This window comes from Hippoglossus stenolepis, chromosome 21 (assembly GCF_022539355.2).
Source record: "Hippoglossus stenolepis isolate QCI-W04-F060 chromosome 21, HSTE1.2, whole genome shotgun sequence".
In the NCBI taxonomy this organism is placed as follows: Eukaryota; Metazoa; Chordata; class Actinopteri; order Pleuronectiformes; family Pleuronectidae; genus Hippoglossus; species Hippoglossus stenolepis.
This window is the reverse complement of record NC_061503.1, coordinates 727651-750038: the sequence shown is the minus strand read 5'-3', so window position 1 is coordinate 750038 and position 22388 is coordinate 727651. Positions and strand designations below refer to the sequence as shown.

The 22388-nt window shown below is 39.5% G+C and overlaps 1 protein-coding gene across 6 annotated transcripts in view; it reads left to right on the top strand.

Annotated features, from left to right (window-relative positions):
* The window catches only part of rbfox3a (RNA binding fox-1 homolog 3a), a 488647-nt gene that overhangs the window by 463119 nt on the left and 3140 nt on the right, over positions 1–22388 (top strand). For 4 of the 6 annotated variants that reach the window (XM_035146627.2, XM_035146620.2, XM_035146622.2 and 1 more), the window contains 2 exons: positions 10376–10454; positions 12723–17052. The exons of 1 other annotated variant lie outside the window; for it this stretch is intronic. In XM_035146627.2, coding sequence (XP_035002518.1) covers positions 10376–10454; positions 12723–12767 — 124 coding nt within the window. In that variant the 3' untranslated portion in view covers positions 12768–17052. Of the gene's footprint in view, positions 1–10375; positions 10455–12722; positions 17053–22388 lie in introns of those variants that run through there. One more of the 6 variants, XM_035146626.2, reaches the window with a different exon arrangement.

Below are 22388 nucleotides of genomic sequence, written 5' to 3'. Positions count from 1 at the left end.
TCTTACACACCTATCACATGGGCTCAGTTTGAACCTTCACTCATCTGTGAAGAGGACGGGGCGCCAGTGGCGAGCCGCCAATTCTGGTGTTCTCGGGCAAATGCCAATCGAGCTGCACGGTGCTGGGCTGTGAGCACAGGTCCCACTAGAAGAAGTGGGGCCCTCATGCCACCCTAATGGAGTCTGTTTCTGACTGTTTGGTCAGAAACATACACACCAGGAGCCTGCTGGAGGTCACTTTGTAGGTCTCTGGCAGTGCTCCTCCTGTTCCTCCTTGCAAACAGGAGCAGATCCCGTTCCTGCTGCTGGGTTGATGTCCTTCTACAGCCCTGTCCAGCTGTCCTCATGTAACAGCTGGTCTTCTGGTGTCTCCTCCATGCTCTTGAGAGAGTGCTGGGAGACACAGCAAACCTTCTTGCGATCGTACGTATAGATGTGTCCTCCTGGAGGAGCTGGACTACCTGTGCAACCTGATTGGGCTGCAGGTACCGCCTCATGCTACCAGTAAGGACAAGGACACTAGCAGAATACAAAACTAGAGAAGAATCAGTCAGGAAGGATGAAGAGAGAGCAATTCTCTGTGGCAACCACTTGCAAAACCATTCCCTTTTTGGGGGTTGTCTTGCTTTTGCCTCTCCATCGTACCTGTTGTAACTTTCATTTGCACCAAAGCCGTTGAAATTAATTCTCCATTACTTGTGCTTCCTAAATGGACAGATTGATCCCTGAAGTTTAACTGACTTGTGTTATACTGTGATGATTAGGTGTTCCCTTAATTCTTTGCACATTTACTGTAAAATATTGTAACAGTGCATGTATGTATGAATGAATACATACTATTATACATGCAGTGTTACAATATTTTACAGTAAATGTGCAAAAATGCAATGAAAGCAAAGATTTCCATGGCATCACTCATTCTGTTTTTGAGTACTCTGGCCTTCTTAGAGAGCATGTTACCTTCTAGCTCCATCACAACTTGCTGGGACATCTCAAAAGAGTTTCTCAGTTCAGGAGGGTAGTTTAGGATCAAAGCCTACATTTGTCGAAATAACATTTCAGCAGCTAATGCAACGATGTCCAGATCATACAATACCATCCAGCCTTCGAGAACAATCCCAGTGTTCTCTGGTTTACTGGTGGCATCATGTTTGATACGCCCACTGTGGTGGCCTCAATGGATCCTTGGATGAGGGCTTCATCTTCTGCCTGCAGAGTCCACAGTCAATAAAGGAACCAAAAAGAGAAAAAATTATCAAACAAAACACATTAAACCATATTTTGTCTTGATTTGAGCAGTTGGAACGAAAGAATAATTGACATTCAACTTTGAAAACTAGAGAAGAAGGTTAGTGGTTCAATCCCCAGCTCCTCCATTCCGTGTACCAACATGTCTTTGGGCAAAACCCTGAACCCCAAATTTGCCATTGACAGCTGTCCTGGCAGTGTGTGAGTGATGTGTGATAGAGAAAGTGCTGCACATACTGAAGATGCACTGTGTGAATGTGTGTGAGAATGGGTGAATGACAGAACTGTAATTTAAAGCACTTTGAGTGGTCATCTAGACAAGAAAAGCACCTTATAAATACAGACCATTTACCATTATCGTCATTCTTCAGAAACTTCATTATGAGGGCCTTAGGATGCTCAAAACTGACTTAATTTGGCACAGATAATAGGCCTGGTGAAAAGTTAGTGAGAACTGGGTTTGGTGTGGCTGGATAAACATCCTCCTTGGTTTCAAGTACCATTTTAATTTCACAAAACCATTTTTAAGACCTTTAGGCCATGCAAAAAATAACAAAATCTTGCACCAATGTTTGGATTAGTATAAACTTCGATTTAATATCACAATTGGATGTAGAAATAAATGGAATTGAATAAGCTCATTCAAGATATGCTCAGTTTGCTTATCATTTCAGCAGCCATGTTGAACGGCCACACTGCCAGGGGCTCAGCTGCAGAAGCCGCACTGCTCTTCTAGAGATTTGAGTGTGCGCGCGGTTCACAGCAAAATAGACAGTGAAAATGATCTTTCAGCAGTTTTAATGTTCATCAGTTGAATATGTCACAAACAGAAATGTTTGCAAGACTTCCTGTACCCGTTTTTATTGTGAAATACTTGCAGAGGTGGAAAATGCACGGCTTGAGTACATGGGACTACTTTTATACAAGGAAATACCGTAGTCATACCAGAAACCTCAGAAAGGCTGTAGTTATATGAAAAGTTAACATAAAGACCTTCGGGTGATGGGCATAGTCTCTCTCTCTCTATCTCTCTCTCTCTCTTTGTGTGAACTGTAGCGCAGCCAGTGTGGCCTTGGCATGAACCCTGGGTGGAAGAGCTGGGTGCCTCAGAACAGTAGATATGCCTCTACATGCCCCCACTCACCACCCCCCATGCATGCACAAATTTCATGTATGGTCAAATTCACCAATTGTTGATTGCCAGAAACAGTTCCACTAACTTCAAACATTCTGCATATTCACTCAAAGTGTGCAACTGCACATATAGGAAGAGCTGTAAAACTTCTCCTTCTACCTTGGGCCACAAATTTTTCATTCAACCCTCGTATATCATATTTCATACCATTTCACCAGAAGTTGTGTCTTACTGATTCCAGCAATCTGTGTATCAGATTTGACTGAGACTAATTCCTTCCTTCCTTCCTTCCTTCCTTCCTTCCTTCCTTCCTTCCTTCCTTCCTTCCTTCATTCAGTCCTCCCTTCCTCCTTTCTTTCCTTCCTACATACATGTAAACTTCCACTACCTTTCCTTAGGTTTCCCTCTATAGAAACACACAGTGTACCTGCACAACTTATATTTGCTCTCGAGACCCATGTTGCCTTCCCTTTACTTAGAGGAGAATAAACAAATTTGACAAGAAGAGAGGAATATAAATAAAATAGTTTGTGGCATCAAACAAAAAGGAATCTTGGAGTGGAATGAATAATGTATAAGAATGTATAAGGAGGGGATTTGGTTTAAGCCAGTGCTGGTGGAAAGATTGGAAATAAACTTCAGAGCAGAGACAGAGAGAGATACAACAGGAGATGGCAGATAGGGGAGCCATTAAATAGAAAAGGAGAGAAGGTTGTGAAGAAGACAACAGTGTAGAACAGAAGTAAGGTAATGGGACATCATCAGAGAAACAAACTAGCTCTCAAAATTATTTTTGAATAAATCCTTTATTTGACCTTCATACTCTGTATTAACATTATTTACATTCTTACCTATGCATTCTTTCTGTTTCCACAATGTAGAAGATGATCTTCAAATTTTTCTCCTTGTTCATAATCTCATTTCTCCCTCCCTGCAGCCATCTACTACTCCTATTAGTCTGCCCATTCCTTTTTTAAATCTTCAAGTCTCTTTCCTATGGCTGCTTATTTTTTATTGCAATCCCCATCAGAAGGAGGATCAAATATTTGTCCCCGTTTTCTCATAAATTGAATTGGGTAAAACAAATCATTGCAATCACACTCTTGCCTTTACAATGTACATTTACAGAGAAACATTGATTGCATTTTCATTCCATAGGTCTGTCATGAGGGATTGGGGGAAATAAGTATAGATCTCTCCTCCAGACCTCAGTTAAAATCAACAACCCGTTGCCATGTGTCTCCTGCATATTCATTTTAGCGCACCCTATCAATTATCAGACCTATTCATTCAAGTAAAACATGCACAATATGTCTGCTGGTTGGGGTCACGGAAAGTGCAAACAATTCAATGTATTTCCCATCTACTTAGATTTGTACTGGTTCAAAGAGTGTCTTTATGTTTAGGTAATAACTAAAAATGTCACTGTGTGCAAATCTACAGCCTCATAACACCTTATGCGGTGTGATAATTTTATAGAACGTTGTGGTGGTTTTGAACTGCACTGCATCGTACAGATAGGTGTTTCTTGAAGCCGAGGGAAAATGATAAGAACCACATATAATTTCCTGTCCTTTACCTAATCTTCATGAGGACAAGACTTGAAGGAATGTTTTGGACAGCATTACTTTTAGCCAAAAATCCATCTTCCTTGATAACCTGCAAATTCTGCTATCCCCTTTCAGCCATTTCCCATCTCATCATCTATGAGAGACATTTGCATATGTGCAGATAGATGTGTGCAGGTGAGGATCCTATAGTGCTGCTACCTCAACCACAGTATCTGCAGTTTATTTTTAGAAGTTGAAACCCCCTGCTCCTGCTAGATTTGCATTAGCAGGACCCAGAGCAATACAGGAATAAGTCAGAGCAGTGATGTGGTCACAAGAACATAGTACATACAGACCAGAATGGCATCAAAAGGAGCAGAAAGACAGCTTGATCTTCATTTATTTCTTAGAAGAAGAAGAATCCTTTCTATTCATGTGTACAATGTGCTCAGTAGAGATAGATATATCTAATCTAGTCTAACAGTGGCAGGGGAAAAGTTGTTGTGGAACTGTGCCTTGTGGGTGATGATGCTTACAGGCTGGTGGGGTCTCAGGATAAACCTGGAGTTCTTGAACAGAGATTAAGCTTGGTGGTGTTGGTCACTGAGTATGCGCTAAGCTTTTCTCCCACAGTGCTGTTTGTAGAGGGAGATCCAGTGATTTTCTCTGGGTGGTGTTCCTGAACCACACAGTGATGCAACTGGTTAGAATGCTCTCAATGCGTTCTCTGTAATATAATAATAATAATAATAACTTTATATGTATAGCACTTATCTAAACTAGGTTACAAAGTGCTTCACACAAGAGTCCAAAATGAAGAATCGATTGTAATAAAAGATATTCTGTTCAGTCCAATTTAAGAGCCAAATCATAACATAATAAGGTTGAGACCTTAAGTTTGTAGAGAAAGCCAAAAAGTTCCCACAATGAGCAGGCACTTTGGCGACTGTGGAGACTTGTTGTAATGAAAATAATTCAGTCGCATGTTAGAAATGCTTTCCTGTAAAAATACGTTTTGAGCAGTGATTTAAAAATCTGTAATGAATTGGCGAGCCTAATCTCATCAGGCAGGGAGTTCCAGAGCCTCGGGGCCATGACAGAGAAAGCCCAGTCAACTTAAGTAGCCAGCCTTGACCTAGGGACAGCCAATAGGGACAGGCTGGCTGATCTCAGGTTACGACCGGGATTATAGGGAGTCAAGAGCTGCGAAATGTATGTGGGGGCCAGCCCATGTTGAGCTTTAAAAGTTTTTAAAAGAATCTTAAAATCAATCCTGAATTTAACTGGTAACCAGTGAATGGACGTGATATGAGCCCTACGGTTTGTTTTTGTTCAAATACGAGCAGCAGTGTTTTGAACAAGCTGCAAACGAGTTAATATGGTGTGGCTGAGGCATGTATACAGGGTGTTGCAAAGATCCAGGCGGGAGAAAACAAAGGCATGCATTAACTTTTCTAGGTCAGGAAGAGATAGAACCGATTTGATTTTAGAAATGTTTCGTAGATGGAGGTGGCAGAATTTAATGATTTGATTAACATGTGTTTTGAAGTTAAGATGAGAATCGAATGTGACACCTACATATTTAGCTGTTGTTTTAAAATTGGCTGCCATGGGACCGAGAAATGATAGGGGTCTGCCTGCTATCTTATTTCAGTTTTATTTGAATTTTACTGAAGGAAGTTAAGTGACATCCATTCCTTAATGGCGGATAGGCCACTCACGCGGCTGACTTTGCCTGGCTTGAAGGACAAGTATATTTGGGTGTCATCAGCATAGTAATGATCTGATATCCCATTAAATGGCTGATGAAGTTTCCTAAAGGGAGCATGTAGATCGAAAATAGGATGGGGCCAAGAATGGAACCTTGTGGCACAAGGATGAGGTGTTATTTCGAATGGAAATGGAGATTTGTCTATCTGAGAGATATGACTTGAACCATCTAAGGCAGTGGTCGCCAACCCGTCGATCGCGATCTACCGGTCGATCTCGCAGTCTTCACTGTCGATCCCCCAACTCTCTGGACTCACTGGCTGTCGTCGCGCCGCAGATCAGCTGTGTGTCGGTTGTCTGTTTTTCACACGCGCTGTGTGTCCGCTACTGGCGGCGGAGCTGCAGGTTTATCTCCTGCATTTCCTTCAAGAACAAGTTGGTTCATGTACTAAAGTAAATGTCAGGACTCTACGGTATGAAGATGCGCATCTTTCGGTCTGTCGATAACAAACAAAGCCCCGTTGGAACAAATGAGTGGATTCAGAAGGTGAAACGCTGGAGTGCTTTTACTTTGAAACGGGTTCGGGAAGTGTTGTAAATACGTTTGTGTCATAGAGAGATTAACATTGTGGTTCACAGCAGAATAAACAGAGAATATGATCTTTCAACTAATTTTGTATGTTTATCTGATGAATTTATGTCACAAACAAATGGTTGCAACACTTTCTGTATGCCTTTTCAAAATAAAAGCACTCGAGCGTTTCTGTTGTTTAAAAAGGGTTTTTATTGTGAAATATTTGCTGGAGCGGAAGATGCACGGCTTCATACTGTGTAGTACTGGTATTTATTTGAGTACAAGGGACTTCTTTCATACAAGGAAATAATCCTATTTGTGGCCATATTCAAATCAAAGCCTATATGTAAAAAAATTGTGCTGCAGTAGCAGCTCCTCTGCAGAACATGTTGTGGAACTGAGAAGCTACATATTTTGCATTGTAAATATGAATTGATATTAATTTGAATATTGTGCATTGAATAGAAAAATTTGCACAACTGTCTTTCTTTGTGTATATTTATTTCTTGTACATTCAACCTTTAACAGAAATTGCAAAAAATAATAAGTATGACCCTCCTAAGTGGGTTTTTTGGAAGATATCAACAAAATCATGACTGTTTGCTGTCCTGGCTCCTAAATGGTGGAATGAGCTCCACATTGACATCAGGACAGAAAGTCTACACATCTTCCGCCGCAAACTAAAAACACACCTCTTCCGACTATACCTTGAATAAAAGTTTAAACTAACAATTTAGTAGCACTTAAATGGCACTTACTTATAGCACTTTGTAGTTTGGCTTTTTTTTGAAGAAATTGTACTTTCTTGATTCTTGTTGTTCTGGGTTTGTTCCTCATGGTTGATGCACTTATTGTAAGTCACTTTGGATAAAAGTGTCACCTAAATGAAATGTAATGTAATGGTAGATCTCGGCTTAAGTTTGGAATTAAAAAGTGATCTTGGGCTCGAAAAGGCTGGTGACCACTGATCTAAGGGCAGTTAGCTATTGATCAGAATGTTATGATCAATGGTGTCAAATCCCTGGTGTCACTGAGGTCAAGGAGCAGTAATACCGTGCAATCACCAGCATCGGCAGACATTAGTAAATCATTGATAATCATTGGTGAATAAGGAGAGTGGTCTCCGTACTGTGTCGTTTAAAGAGCCCTGACTGGAATTTGTCGAAAATGTTACTATTCTCACACACATCTAGCAGTTGGGTCAGAACCACCTTTTCAAGAATTTTGTATATGAATGTTTTTTTTAAAAGGGCCTATAATTTTGTGGGAGTGATTTGTTAAGATTTGGCTCTTTCAATGAAGGCTGAATGGTAACTTTCTTAAAATAATCGGGGACTTGGCGACAAGAAAGGGAGCAATTAATAATTCTAAGAAGGCTAGGGCCAAAAGTGCTGATTACTTCTTTTAGGCGTGATGTGGGTAGGATGTCGAGAGGGCTTGAGGACGTGCGCATGTGCAACACAGTGTCGATGAAATCAGGAAGTAAAACTTTCCTGAAAGTTGCTAAGTAGAATGGGACGGGCAGGATACTCTGCGATATTTGGGATGATGGTGGTGGCTGTTGCAATGTTGGATCTAATGTCATGGATTTTTTGCTTAAAGACAGTCAGTATGTGAAGTGGCTAGAAAGGCAGAAGGAGCAGGGTTTATAAATCTATTGACGGTTTTTAAAAGGAATCTGGTATTATGGTGATTACTAGTGATTAGATTGGAGAAATATCTTGCGCTTGCAATTTTATTAGGAGGTGTTTCATATACAAATAGTGGGCATGCAGTTTAGTCTTTTTCCACAGCCTTTTGAGTTTGGGTTAGGGTTAGGGTTGTAGGCCTGGGTAAGGGGCTGACGTCTGATGTCCGGCCTTATTCAGCAGCTTGATGAAGGCAAGATGCTGTGCTTTTGGCCCAGCTCAGGTTCTCAGACATGTAAAGACCAAGAAACTTAAGACTATCAGACAACTCCACCTCAGTCTCCTTGATGGTGATAGGCTACAGAAGGGGTACCTGCTTCCTGAAGTACATGATCAGCTCTTTGGTTTTGATAACTCACCCGTTCAGTCCGATAACCACCCCGAGGGACCCGTCTGACCTCCTACAACATAAACCGTGAGACAGACAGACAGACAGAAGATCATTGATTTATTTTTCTCTTGCTCTGCTTGAACACATGAACTTCAGTTTGGCTTTGTTCAAATACTTTCGGAGACTGATTGTTATATGACCAACTCCAACCTTTTCAAGCATTTTCAAGCATAGAAATGTATTAAGCAGCTCTGGTTCCGACACCTACACATCAGAAATACGCCCACTGCCCGCCTGCACTGAGATCCAGTGCCTGAGATAGGAGCCTGCAGATGTAGTCTCAACCTTGAAAAGCTTGGACAGCTGGCAGAACTGTGTTGCTAGACAACTGACAACTCATTTGGGAAGGACCACCTAGATCCAACATGAGGTTGCCAACCACCAACCATGGTCTGAGTTCCAGCCAAGAGGGTCCACAGCACAGTAGCACTCATTCAAGTAGACCCGGCCCAATTCTGCTGGTAATGACTGGGTTGATGTGGTTACTAAAATTATACCCTATAATGTACTTTTATAGATTCATTTATTTACTCACTCATAGATTAGTCGCCATTAACGTTATTTTCATACAATCCCACCTTAACATAATATCTGCCAACATAATATCTGCCACCCAAATAACCACCTTTCCATTCATTTGCTATAAATCCATATGGGTGATTTATGTAGTTTTGGATATTTCCAGTGTAATCATCATTGTAAATATTCGCTTCCTGGTAGATATTAGTCAATAAACCTCATATTTGTATACCTGGTTGTAGCCTATGTTATTTGAAGTAGAGATCAAAGATGGCGGTAAGGCACCTTGATGTTGGTTGCCACCCGCCAATAAACCGAACAGAAGAAGGACACAATAGATGGCAGTAATGCATCTTGACATTGGTTGCCGCTCGTCAATAAATCGAAACAAAGAAGAAGAATGATTTGGATTTTGATAGGAGATGGTGCCCCTTTCTCACGAGTGCAGATTCATCGTAATGCTACTTAAATTATATTAACTGTAAGTTTGGCACTTTTTAATGATGAAGCACAAATCAAGCATTATTAGCCTGCACACTACAGAAGTCCACTAAAGAAGACTGAACACAAATGACACAATACACCTCCTTGGCAGAGGTCGACACTCTCTAGTCTTCTATTTACTCAAATTAGGTTTAGTGAGGTTCAACTAGGCGATGTTAACTTTTTTAAGAAGTAATTTATACCATGTTATGACGAATGATTGGTTTATCTAAATAAGCTGAAGTTAGTGTCAATTCTTACTGGTTGCAAAAGTTGATGCATTACTACACTGTATTACATAATCTGATAATGTCATCCCTACCATATGATCAGAAATCATTCTATAAATCTATATAAGCTTTAGGTCCTGTCTCTAGACCTATCAGATACAGAGATACCTTGAAAATTGCATTTCAATCAGGAGAGACTTTTATTGAAGTCGCAACAAATCACTGTAATGACAAATATAGAGTTTGACAGCAACACCATCATTGGTTGATTAAGATTGTGGCCAAATCTGATTGGATTATCAAAAACTCCCACAGTCAGATGATTAAAAAAAGGTGGAGAGAGTGAAAGAGGGAATTGTTAATTAATGGGTCATAAAGATAGTCTTCCTGATTGAAATTACCCTAAGCCTAACTTTTGATATGGGCAGGTTTTCATTTTCTGACTGCTTTTTGACTTATTCATGCCATCACTTATAAAGCTGTGTTTGTGTTTCTTTGACCATATTTTATTTGACCTAGACCTTTGACCAATCAGCTCCAAATGTTTATCAGGAGATTCCCTCTCAAGTAATAAATCCACCAAATTTGGTGGAAATGTGTTCATGCATGTTTGAGTTATTTTGTAATATAACACACACAGGGAAAAACAATAACCTCCTGCTGGCTATGCCAATACACAGGGTAAAAGTGGCAATTAATGTGAACAGGATTGTGTTTCAGTATTGAGATGTTTAGGGACTTAGTTTTGGTGTTGTGACACTATTCTGTTGAACTTCTAAGCTACAATAGTGGTTTTCTACTGTATTATCATATTAAACACAGTTTCTGCCTGTTTTCTCCTCTATAGTTATGGCAGAGTCTATGCAACAGCAGACCCATATCACCATACGATCGCTCCTGCGGCCACTTACAGTGTAGGCACTATGGTGAGTCTGTTTTCTGTTTCTTAGCTGCAGAGTATCTGAACATTATATTAGACTGTATGATAAATCATAATGTCCACTTACCTCATTTTACACCTCAAAGGGTCTAATTAACCATTCATTTGAATAACTAAAGTTTTTGAACAATTGACTGTAACACATCTATTATTTTGTTGACATGCTTCAGCAATAGTCTTGAAAGATCTTAAACAGAAGAGTCTACTCTTAGACTTATTCCTACGAGTTGTGTTTTCCTCTAAGAGATGAATTCTAGTGTTTCCTGTGAATCTTTGCCACTTCAGTAAATGACAAATGGACATTGCCTTCTTATCAAACTCCCATTCAGATTAATTGGCCTGAACCTTCTTGCTTGAAATCCACCAGACTGTTAGTTCTTCCCCACAGGAAACACTCTGAAAGATGAGCAAGGGGAGTCAAATGGTTAATGTTTGTTTTAGCTAGCTTTGCAGCTAACATCAAAGATGAAAAACGTAACGATACTGTAGCTGTAATGAAATAATAAGTGCACAATAAAAGATGGGCTAGAAACAGAAAGTTCAAATGGGTTTTTTTAAGGTGTGTATAGGGACTTCCTGCAAAGATTGACAGCCATCTAGCACATGCTTCAACGTGCTGTGGGAGATGTAAGTAGAAAAGAGTAGAAAGAGAAAACAACAACAGAAGAAGGAGAACTAGGTGAGGGGATGGACATTTTGGGTTTCTGGTGGCAAGCAGGCTGCACCTAGAGCTATTGCTTAGTGGATATTCTTGGACTCAAGACTGAGTGCTGACATGTTTGTAGTGATGGAAAGCGAAAACCCTATTACCTCCCCATGCACCCCCCAAACACACCCCTTTCCCTCCTACTTCTAGTCCTTGATGCTAGTTAAAATCCTGCATTAACTATATGACAATGTTTTCCTTTTCATTTACTTAATTTAAACATTGCTCTGTATTTGCCTCCTTATTTCTCAACACTTTTTTTCTTCAAATTACTCTTCTCTTTATCCTAATTTTCCCATGTGTAATCCAAACCCCTTGCTACAAATATTTTAAAATTATTTTAAAAAATGATCTATGATATGACAGGCAAAAGTGAATTCTTCATTACTTCCAACTATAAATTATCTGATTTATCAATCCAGGCGGGTGTACATACACAATCACACAATTACATTCCTTCACTTCACATATGTATTTCCAGCCTTCAGAAGTATGCAAAGGCAACTGGACTTGCTTGTGTTTCTTGAAGACGTTTCCTCTCTCATCCAAGCCAAAATACAAACATTACCATCTTCAAAAGAATGTCCCTTGTCCTTGAGGTGTAAGTGAAGTGCGGAGTCATGGCCTGAGGAACTGGCTCTTCTGTGTTGTGCCATCCTTATATGTAGTGGTTGTTTTGTTTCCCTGGTGTAATGTGCATATTTGGGCCAGAGAAGACAGATGGTTTGAAAGAGGAGTGAAAGAAGCCATCTTTGTCTACGTAGAAAAACCCTTCCACCTTTAACAGAGGGGGTGGTTTAAGACACCAACTATTAGCCACCTACAATGCTGTCCTAAGTTCTCTCCCCAGACAGCTCAACACCCAACTCCAGTGACCCTAATGACTAACACAATACCTCAGATTTACCTTTGGCCTCAGTGTACCCTCAGGTTCGGCTTGTAACGCTATTGCAATTAAAGGCCTGGAACACCTGATGACACAAAGGTACACAAATGAAGATATGTCACTAACATCCACCGGAGTCTGCATGAACGGGACCAAAGGTGTTAGTGATGTGTAAAGCCCTATGAGACAAATTGTGATTTGTGAATATGGGCTATACAAATACAATTTGATTGATTGATTGACAATAGCAGGGTCGGTCCACAACTTACATGTATCAACAGCCATTCACACCTTGACTCAGAGGACCCCAACCCTACGACTCTCAATACAGGTCTAGAACCAGGTTAAATACCTGAAACCTCCCATGAGCCAGTTAGAACTGAAGAAGCATTTTGGAATTAGAGGTGAAACGTATTCAAGAAACACAAGCAAGTCTTGTTGCCTACGTACTCTTATACAACTTCTGAAGATACCATGACCTGGTTGAATGAGAATCTTCACAGACACGTCCTACCAGCCTCATGCACAAAGTTACACTAAAACAACAATCAAGTGCAAAAAGGGAGGACATTTCCTTTGAGGTGTTAATGTAAATATGCATATTACAAACAACGGTTCTACATTGAATACTGATTGGAGATTTTTCATCTTTGATGTTGCAGGCTAGCCTTTACAGAGGAGGGTGCAGTCGCTTCACTCCCTACTAGAAAAGAGGGGGGGGGGACACGCCCCCTTCCCTTCCCCGCAAAACAGACAAAAACACACAGCAACAAATGAAATGAAACCCATGTTATGGAAAACTAAAAACAAAATTATGCCAAGTTGCAAATGTGATCCTGAAGTCCAAGAATCATACTCAAGTTCCTACCCTTTTTACAGTGTACACATTGTCATTTACTGATGTAATGTTCTTATTTTTTATATTAACATTTTGTTACTCTGTGTTGACTTAAATGTATCTGTATTGAAATGTCTGTAGTAAAAATAGACAATAGTAAAAGAGATAAAATTGGGATAGAGTTAGAAAAGTTTTAATCTCCCTCCTACTCACTCTCCACAACGCAGCTTCTTTGAAATGGACTTTTCCCACAAATTTTTATTCTATGTAATTTCCCTATTTTTACCTACCAATTTCCCCCACTAATTAAGAGCCCTAATGTTCAGCAATTCTGTTTTGGCAAACACATTTCAGGCAGGATTAATTAAGTAAATTATATAACATTCACCCCATGACACAAACTGGCTCCATTGTAAGTGAACTAACTGAATCATAGTTTCTAATTGTCCTAATGGGTCTCAGAGCTGTTCAGCTCAAAGGAGGTGAACTTTTAAAGAAATGGCTACCAAGAAGTGATGCATTATGAAACTCAGAAGTTGAGAGGAAGAGTGTGATATATTACTGAATGTGAATGCAGGAGGAGGTGGTGTATAGCAGGGTGGATCAAAAACTATGGCAACCATTGCAAAATGGGTAGCAGTGTCCCAGTTGATCGCTGGCATTGTGCCAGAAGCATGAGGTATCCCATTACTACTGAATGGTTTAAAGGAGAATACAACATCTTCTCAGTAATTAATGTCTTAACTTCCTGCACATTTACAGCAATAATCCCACAGCGCGGTAAAGATATATTGTCCTCTTCCTGATTTGTCACACTTGACACACAGAAAATACAAAATTTTAATGATGAATTCATTTATTGAAGGATAAAAACCTACTTGTCCCAGTGTGAAAGATTAATTGCCCTCTCAGTTTCTAAATCAATGAAATTGCATTGATAATTGGATTAAATGTCAATAGCCACACCCAGAAATGATTACTACCAGACCTGTTTAATCCAAACATCACTGAAATATAAACTGTCTGAATATGTGAAGTAGGCTAAAAGGTCTCGAAAGCAACACATGATGCCAAAAACTAAAGAAATTCAAGAACAAATGCCAGATTAAGTCATTGAAGTCTGGAAAGTTTTCAAAAAGCCATTGCAAAGGTCCCTTGGATACTAGTGAAACATGGTGAGAGTCATTATCTACAAATGGATTACAAGGTGCAAAGCACTGCTGACCAAAAACGGAAGAATGGCTTGTCTTACATTTGGCAAAAGATGACAAAGATTTTTGGGATAATATCTTTTTGACTGATGAGTCAAAATAACTTTTTGGAAAACATGGGTCCTATTACATCTGGCGAAGAGTTAATACAGGATTCCACAATAACCACATCATGCCAACAGTGACACACGGTGGTGGAAGTGTGATTATCTGGGGCTGCTTTGCTGCTTGAGAACCTTGAAAACGTGCCAAAATTGATGGAGCCATGAATTCTGCTTTTCGCCAGAAAATCCTTAAAGAGAATATTATCCCATTAGTTCCAACACAGCTGGATTATGCAGCAGGATGTTGATCTGAAGCACACAAGCGAATCCACCTCTAAATGGCTCAAAAGAAATAAATATTTTGCTTGATGTAGCTTGTTCATGCTTGAAAACCCTCTAATGTGGCTTAATTAAAACAATTCTGCAGAGAACAGTGGGCAGAAATTCATCCACATTAATGTGGAAGAGTCTTTGCTATTCATTACAAATTTTTAATTGCAGTTGTTGCTGTCAAGGGTGGCAAAACTAGTTATTATGTTATAATGGGCAATTCTTGTAAAAATATTTTCACAAATGTTTTGGATCATTTTGCCTGCAATAAATGAAATGATCGTTTAAAAGCTTTTTATTGTGTAACTCATTTATATTAGGATTTAGTAGGATGTTTGAAACATTTAAATTTGAAAAGTAAGCAAAAAGGAATTGGGAGGGGGCAAATACTTTTTCACAACAGTGTATGGACACTGACATTTTTGAAACCTATTTTTGAATGTATTTCATTTAATCTTATTCACTCTGACATCCTGCTCATGAAAGACCTAATCATTTATTAGGAAATATCTGTGCCTCAGACCTACTTTTCAGTAGACATGGAAGCTGTGATGGCAGTTATCCAAAATGCATGCTACCAGTGACCTCAATCCAAACATTATATGTATGCTATCAGGTTTCTAAATCAATTAAGATAAACAAGTTTATTGTATTCATGAGTAAAAACCTGACAGTGATCTAATGCAGGATATTTTTTATTCGCTTAGGTATAGATTGGCTAATATGGAAAGTCCCATGACATGTAATACTTTTTCAGTGTTTTATTTACCATATTCACAAGAAGATATATTTGTAGTTATAAGTAAATATTTTTTTCCCAATATCCCCTCTCTCCCACTTCTATCTGGAGCCCTACCTAGCAGAAACCGGCCTGTTTTTTAAAAAGATATTTTCGGGGTATTTCACCTTTATTGATAGGACAGTGCAAGTGTGAAATGGCGGGAGGGACTGGGGTAGATACGCAGAAATGGGCCCGGTCAAAACCAACCCTTTGGCCGCTGTAGGAGGACTCAATCCTCCATATGTTGGGTGCCTGCACTACCAGTTGAGATAGAAGGCACCCCAACAGGTCTGTTTCTGAGTGACATGCAGCCAGGGCAAGGGAATGAGACTTACTACTGTAGCTTCTTAAAACTCACCAGCAAATGCATGTAATGAGGGTCAGTCAGCACTGAAATTAGATGATCTTTTGGCACTAGATTCCAGTGCAAACCCTTAGATCTTCTGGCGGTGTTGGGCGGTGTTATGGTGGAAATATCCTTTGCCTTGGTAGTAACTTTCAAACAGCTTACCCTTTTTTCTGAGATCTCTAGGCAGTGGATTTCATCTCTTTACTCCGAGTAAGCAAATGTGCAGTTCTCAAAGAGAGCCAAGATAAAAGGGTAATTTGTAAAACAACAGAAATGGGAATCGGGAAACCTAAAACAGCGAGATTAAAGTAATCCGACGATGGGTTGATAAATATCATTCAAAAGATTAAAAGTCAAAAAATTGTTTGAGAGGCCAATTAAGTTTCCTTAGAGACTGTATACAAATATAGCAGATTTCCGAACATAAAAAAAACAACTAATCCTGTAAAGTTAGAGAGTAGATTGGGGTGGCTGTGCTTGGAACATAGCTGAGGTTGATGACTTTTTCACAGAGTTGCTGAGCTGTGTAAACTTCTTGACATCAATTTGCACACATTTCACATATTGCATTAGTCAGCTGACCTATTCCAACAGCAGCTGGCAAAGCCCTCAGTACACTCAAGCATTCAGTTTTCCACTAATCTCAATCCCTCTCTCCCAGTCAAATCCATACAAACACAAACACTCTCCCACCAGTAAATAGCATCTGTGCCTGCTGTGTCTGATGGGATTGTAAAGAGGGGAGGAGTTAGTAGCACAGTAAGAAAGGGGAGTCTGAAAAGAAGCAGCAATTGAGGCAATTTACATTACAGATTAGTGATAAGAGAGTTTACTGATCTCATTTGAAAATATGGCCTACGAGACTGAATAAACTCACACAGACATTCACACTAATAAGACTGATGGTGTCACTAGTGTCTGCCTGCATACAGTCTTTTCTATCACTCTCAAGTTGTTTCCAGTGAGGGCAAAGTATTCACTTAAAAGCTGCAATTGACCAGCTCCATTTCTGAGTATTCCATTTTGATTGAAAATGTGTTCAGAAAATTAACTACTAACGCAATATAAATGTACAGATATCTGCAGAATATGGTGACTTAGAGTATAATATACATTCAGTGGTGATGGGATATTAAATGCTTTTCTTAACAATTCATGTGAATAAAAATATGTATTCGTGTTTTCCTGTAACACTCATCCATGGACTTGAGAATTTTTAAATACATGTTTGTCCTATGTTCTGTTAAAGTCTTTTGTATTTATGTATCATAGAACAGGGTGTAACAGTATAGGATTTATTAGTCTATTGTTTAGAGGGAAATGGACATTAGGTCCTTCTTCTACTAAAGAAGAAAATATATATTGAAAGACAAATGATGATATGTTCTTCCTTTTCAATAGTTATATATTCATGGTTAGAGGCTAGACAACAGCAACATTTTACATGACAAGAAAAGGCTTTAACTATGTGTTTGTTTGGATCATATTTGATGTCTTTCTATGTGGCTGTGGTCAAATTACTGTGTGAAGTGTGTTTTGATAAAGCATTGCTAGCATTACTAGTGTTTATTTCAATGTTTCCAAAATATCGTCTATGAGAAAGCTATTTTTTTAATCACATAAACATGTATGAGCATGTTTCTGTTCTGGAAATGGAGAGCACACATTTTTTAAATCTTTTGCTTATAACATTACTAACAAAGTAAGCCTGGGCTTAGAGATGAAGTAGTAAGCCAATTAGGAAAAAAGAAGGACAACAGTATTTAAGGTTGCTGTTAATGTGAAAAAAGTTATTGTACAAGTTTCTTTGCTACAAAATAATTAAGAAGCCTTCACAAATTACATATTTAAACATTTCCTCAAATTAATTCCATACTTTACACTACAATATAGGATACAGAATATCATCATCTAGCATCATCTTCTCCGGACAACTGTTAATAAGAAATGAACAGCAGTCTTTTTATTATGAAGTTTGGTGGCTCCATAGGAGCTTCAACCTCCTTCCACCTTCGCTTGTTACAGATAACAGTCATAACTTACATGGCCCTTCCCAAGTCACTTTCCATTTTCAATTATGTCAATTCTATGCATAATTTGTACAGACAAATTATGGTTGATTTATTTTTGAAACAGAGTCGGCTTCCACTGACTGAGTAGAGGTCATTATAGCAATTATTCAATTGGAAAAATAGTTGAGGTGCAGATGTGAGAACCATAAACAACCCCAAAGAGATTTTAATGTGTATTTTCCCTACACTTTTAGTATTTAAAATCATCTTCTTCTTCTTCTTCTTCTTCTTCTTCTTCTTCTTCGTTCCGTTTCTTGGCGGGTGGCAACCAACAGCAAGTCGCATTACGGCCATCTACTGTATATAACATTTCCGACTTCATTCTCTCTTTTTTTTTCACTCTTTTTTTTTAAAAGACATGGGCCTTCATGTCAAGGGACTATTTAAGGGAGGAATTATCGACCTGGTAAGAAGGAAAAAGAAGTAGATCCAGTAGATGACTGTAATGCACCTTGGTGTTGGTTGCCACCCGCCAATAAACCAAACAAAGAAGAAGAAGAAGAAGAAGAAGACAGTAGTTGCCGGTGATGCACCTTGACATTGGTTGCCACCCGCCAATAAACCGAACAATGAAGAATGAAGAAGCATCAGGACTGATTTGAATAAGTGCTTTCGCTATCATCTCTGATGTAGAGAAGGTAGAGATGATAGCGAAAGCGCTTATTCAAATCCATAGTTCTGTTAACTTGACTGAGGATGGCAAGAGAGGAAGGGCAAGGGCGAGATCAGCTCATCCTGGAATTCCTTAGTGAAGGGACGATACTAACAGTACAATGGATGCTCTGATCTGGGCTAACATCTCTAGGGAACAATGAATTCAGTTATGTAATGCTAAAGCAGTTAGGTATGGTAGCATCACTGAAGCTGTTAGGTTTGGAAAATTAGGTATGGGAAGTGGGAAGTTGCCAGTTGGTCGGAAAGAGGCAGTGATTGTTCTTTTCAGGAAACAAAGGAGGCATCCTTTAAATCCAATGAACTATAGGCCAATAACACTGACATCACAAATGGGAAAAGTCATGAAAAAAATTATAACAGAAAGATTAGCATTTTATATGAAAGCAAAGGAATCTTATCTCACCATCAGAGTGGATTTAGGAGGGGAAAGGGGACCATGAACCACAATCTACAATTTCCTTTGACATACTCACACTATGCCAGTACACTCATGCCTCATTCCAGTAGCTGATAAATATGTACTAATATGCATTATTTTAATGGACAAACAAAAATGATTTATGCCTGTTATCAATGAATGCTGCATTTATTTGTTTTATTTTGTTGTGTTTTAAAATAACATATATGACATTTAACCATTCCTCAAATCTCAATATATGTCTTAAAGGTTCTTTTCAAGCATGCTCATGCCTACACAATTTGAAGTAACTCAAGGTAGCTATGCTCTGGCTTCGACTCAACTCAAACGTCCTCTCTGCTGTGTCTCTTTGAGGAGTTGATGCCCATGAGGTTCTCTCAAATGTCATTCACACTCTGAATCATATACAGACAGGTATAGAGAAGAAAGCAGAAACCTACAAGGACTTCTATGTAGCAAGAAAGGATGGTATAGTAGTGGCTGGTCGAATGGGGTATTTGGTATTTGGAGGAAGCACAGGTTTTTCAACCCAGTTACTTCTGTGGGAGGTATTTGTCCAGCATGAATAACATATTTGTCACCTCAGCTCAGGACGCTGACATTTGTAATACCACAACCCCAACCCTCCCTTCAGCCTGTGCTGATCTCTACTTCTTTCGTCCATCTAACCTTTGCTCATTTTCCCTCTGAGGCCCTATTTCTGCAGTGCAGTAATTCAGTTGTGTGTTCTTGCCTCAAAAAACAGTCTTTGAGTATTAAAAGAGGTTCTGAGATGAGAGCCTCCCAGTATTGAATTGAATGCAACGAATAAACAGAAAATTTTACTATTAACTAAAAACCCAGGTGTGACTGCTGACGTTTAATTAGCTGTGTGCCCACCTTTATGTAAACACAGCAAACAATAGCTATGGTTGATATAATAATATTAATATTAATAATAATGAATTAATGAATCAATAATTCTGAGCTTATAATTTAGGTTCAATATTAGGTATAAAAAATAGTATCACAGTCTAGGATCACATTGGATTTCAACCCTGGATTCTGAAGTCCCACAGGATCTTAGCCCTGATGTTCCTCACATACAAAGCACTTAAAGGGATAGTTCACCCAGAAATGAAAATGCACTCATTATCTACTTACCCCTATGCCGATGGGGGGTTGGGTGAATTGTTTGAGTCCACGAAACACTTTTGGAGTTTCAGGGGTAAATAGTGTAGCTGATTAGTGACCTATCTTCAGACTAAATAAAACAACAGACAAAACATAGCATGCCTCCATACTGCTCATGTGGTGTCATCCAAGTGTCCGGAAGCCCCGACATTCATATTCGACTCGAGGTTATTTACATGGTGTTTTAAGCTTAAAAGTCCAACAGAAGTCACTAAGCTAGGGGACGTTAGCATTTCTGACGGTCCCTGAATGCCCCTCGTCGGAAGATATCAGAGGACATTTCGGCTTCAAACACGATGTTAAGGTTTTTCTGTTTTATTACGTCTGAAGAAGGACTTGCCATTGATTTAAATTGTATTGGATTCTGCTCTGACAAAGTCTACCCCTGAGACTCACCCATCTCCCCATCGGCATAGGGGTGAGTACATAATGAGCTAATTTTCATTTTTGGATGAACAATTCTTTTAACAACCATCTTCCCATCCCTCGAGGTCAGCAACCTGGGTTTCATTCTTGACTCCACCCTCTCCTTCCAATCCCAAATCAAATCCGTCACCAAATCCGCCTTCTTTCACCTCAAAAACATCTCCAGAAACCCTCCCTCATGCCTTCATCACCTCCCGCCTGGAATACTGTAATGAATGTATTTAACAGACATATGTAAAGAGTCCTTGGGTCTCTTGAAAGTCTCTATATAAATGCAAGCTATTATTATTATTTATTATTAATCAAGCCCTTATATCAAAGAGCTCATAACACCTTATTTTCCAAATAGATCACTTTGCTCCCAAAATACAGCCTCTCTTGTGGTTCCTAGAGTCTGTAAGAGTAGAATGGGAGGTAAAGCCTTCAGCTACCAGGCTCCTCTCCTGTGGAACCAGCTCCCACTCTGGGTTCGAGAGGCAGACACCATCTCTACATTTAGGGTTAAACTTAAAACGTTCCCTTTTGATAAAGCCTATAGTTAGGGCTGGATCAAGTGAGTCCTGAACCATCCCTTCATTATGCTGCTATAGGCCTAGACTGCTGGAGGAACTTCCATCATGCACTGAGCACTTCTCACTTTCTTTCTGTCTCTCTGCCCCACATTTATTTATTTCACTACATGCAACTAACTGTTCCTGGTCTCTCTCTCCCTCTCCTCCCCCTCATTTCTCTCTCTTCTCTCCCCTCTTTTCCACCCATCTCTCCTCTCCTCACCAACCGGTCAAGGCAGATGGCCGCCCACATTGTTTCTAGTTCTGCTAGAGGTTTCTTCCAGTTAAGGAGGTATTTCTTTCTCTCCATAGTTGCCAAAGTGCTTGCTCATTGTGGGAGCTTTGTTCTCAGCTCTGGGTGGATCTAATCTGGTGTTATTACCCAGCCAGAGTACACTTTGGACTGTTCGGTAGAGAACATCCTGTCTTCTTCTTCTATGGTGTACCTCTTTAGGCAGGTGGCCAGAGCCGTCAGCCTTTGTTTGGCAGTCTCCAGTGCCTCAGGTATTAAGAGTGTGTTGTACTTCTTGGGTAATCTTTTCTTCACTACGTCTTTCTGCAGTAACTTCTTGTTGTGTTGCCTTGATCTTGGCCTCAAGCCGTCTAATCCGTGGAGTATTGCTCCTTATTGTTCATGACGTTCATCTTGTAGCCAAGCATCTCTAAGATTCTTGCTGCTGTAGTGTACATCAGTTTGTTGGTCTTAGTGATGGTCACAGTAGGGATAAAGCTAAGTGCTGCAGTCGCATCTTATAGCAGTTTCATGCCCTTTTATGGGCATCGGCAGAGCGTTGACCATAATGCAGAGAAGGCAAATATTACACAGCAAAAAGTGACTAAGGGCATCTTCACACCTGAAAGTCTGAACCATGGTCTGAACCAAGGTTCATGTCTTCGTAACATGGTATACAAGTTTTGGTTTCACATTGCAGTTAAGGGAGCAGACTGAAGACTTCTGATATACATTTGTCCTGTTGACATCCATATTGGCTACATCTTCCTATACTTGACATTGATTAGTTTGTAGACAGGTGTGCTTCTGATGTTGCTGTGTTGTCAATTTGGCTATTGTGTTCGCTAACTTTTTCTTTCTATTTGAATGGAGAAAATGAATAAACCAGTTGATTTCATCAATACTTTTACCACTATAATATCATTATGGTGTCACTACCAGCAAACATCATATCGTCAGAGGCAAAGAGTACAGGCAATCCTGTGAGCTGCTTGCACTTCTTTTTCTACTTCTATAGTTTAATGCCACGTCAATTTCCTGCAATTGGTCCGAAAGATCCTAACTATAAAAAAAACATGTTGACACTGTGACCAAGACCACCTATTTTGTTTGGACCCAATTTTGGTCCATTGGTATGGACCATGGTCCGATGCACCTTTTACATCTGCTAAATGCCCCCTAAAGCCCCCTAAGTCTATTATTTTTTCAGAAAGAGGTAGATATTTCT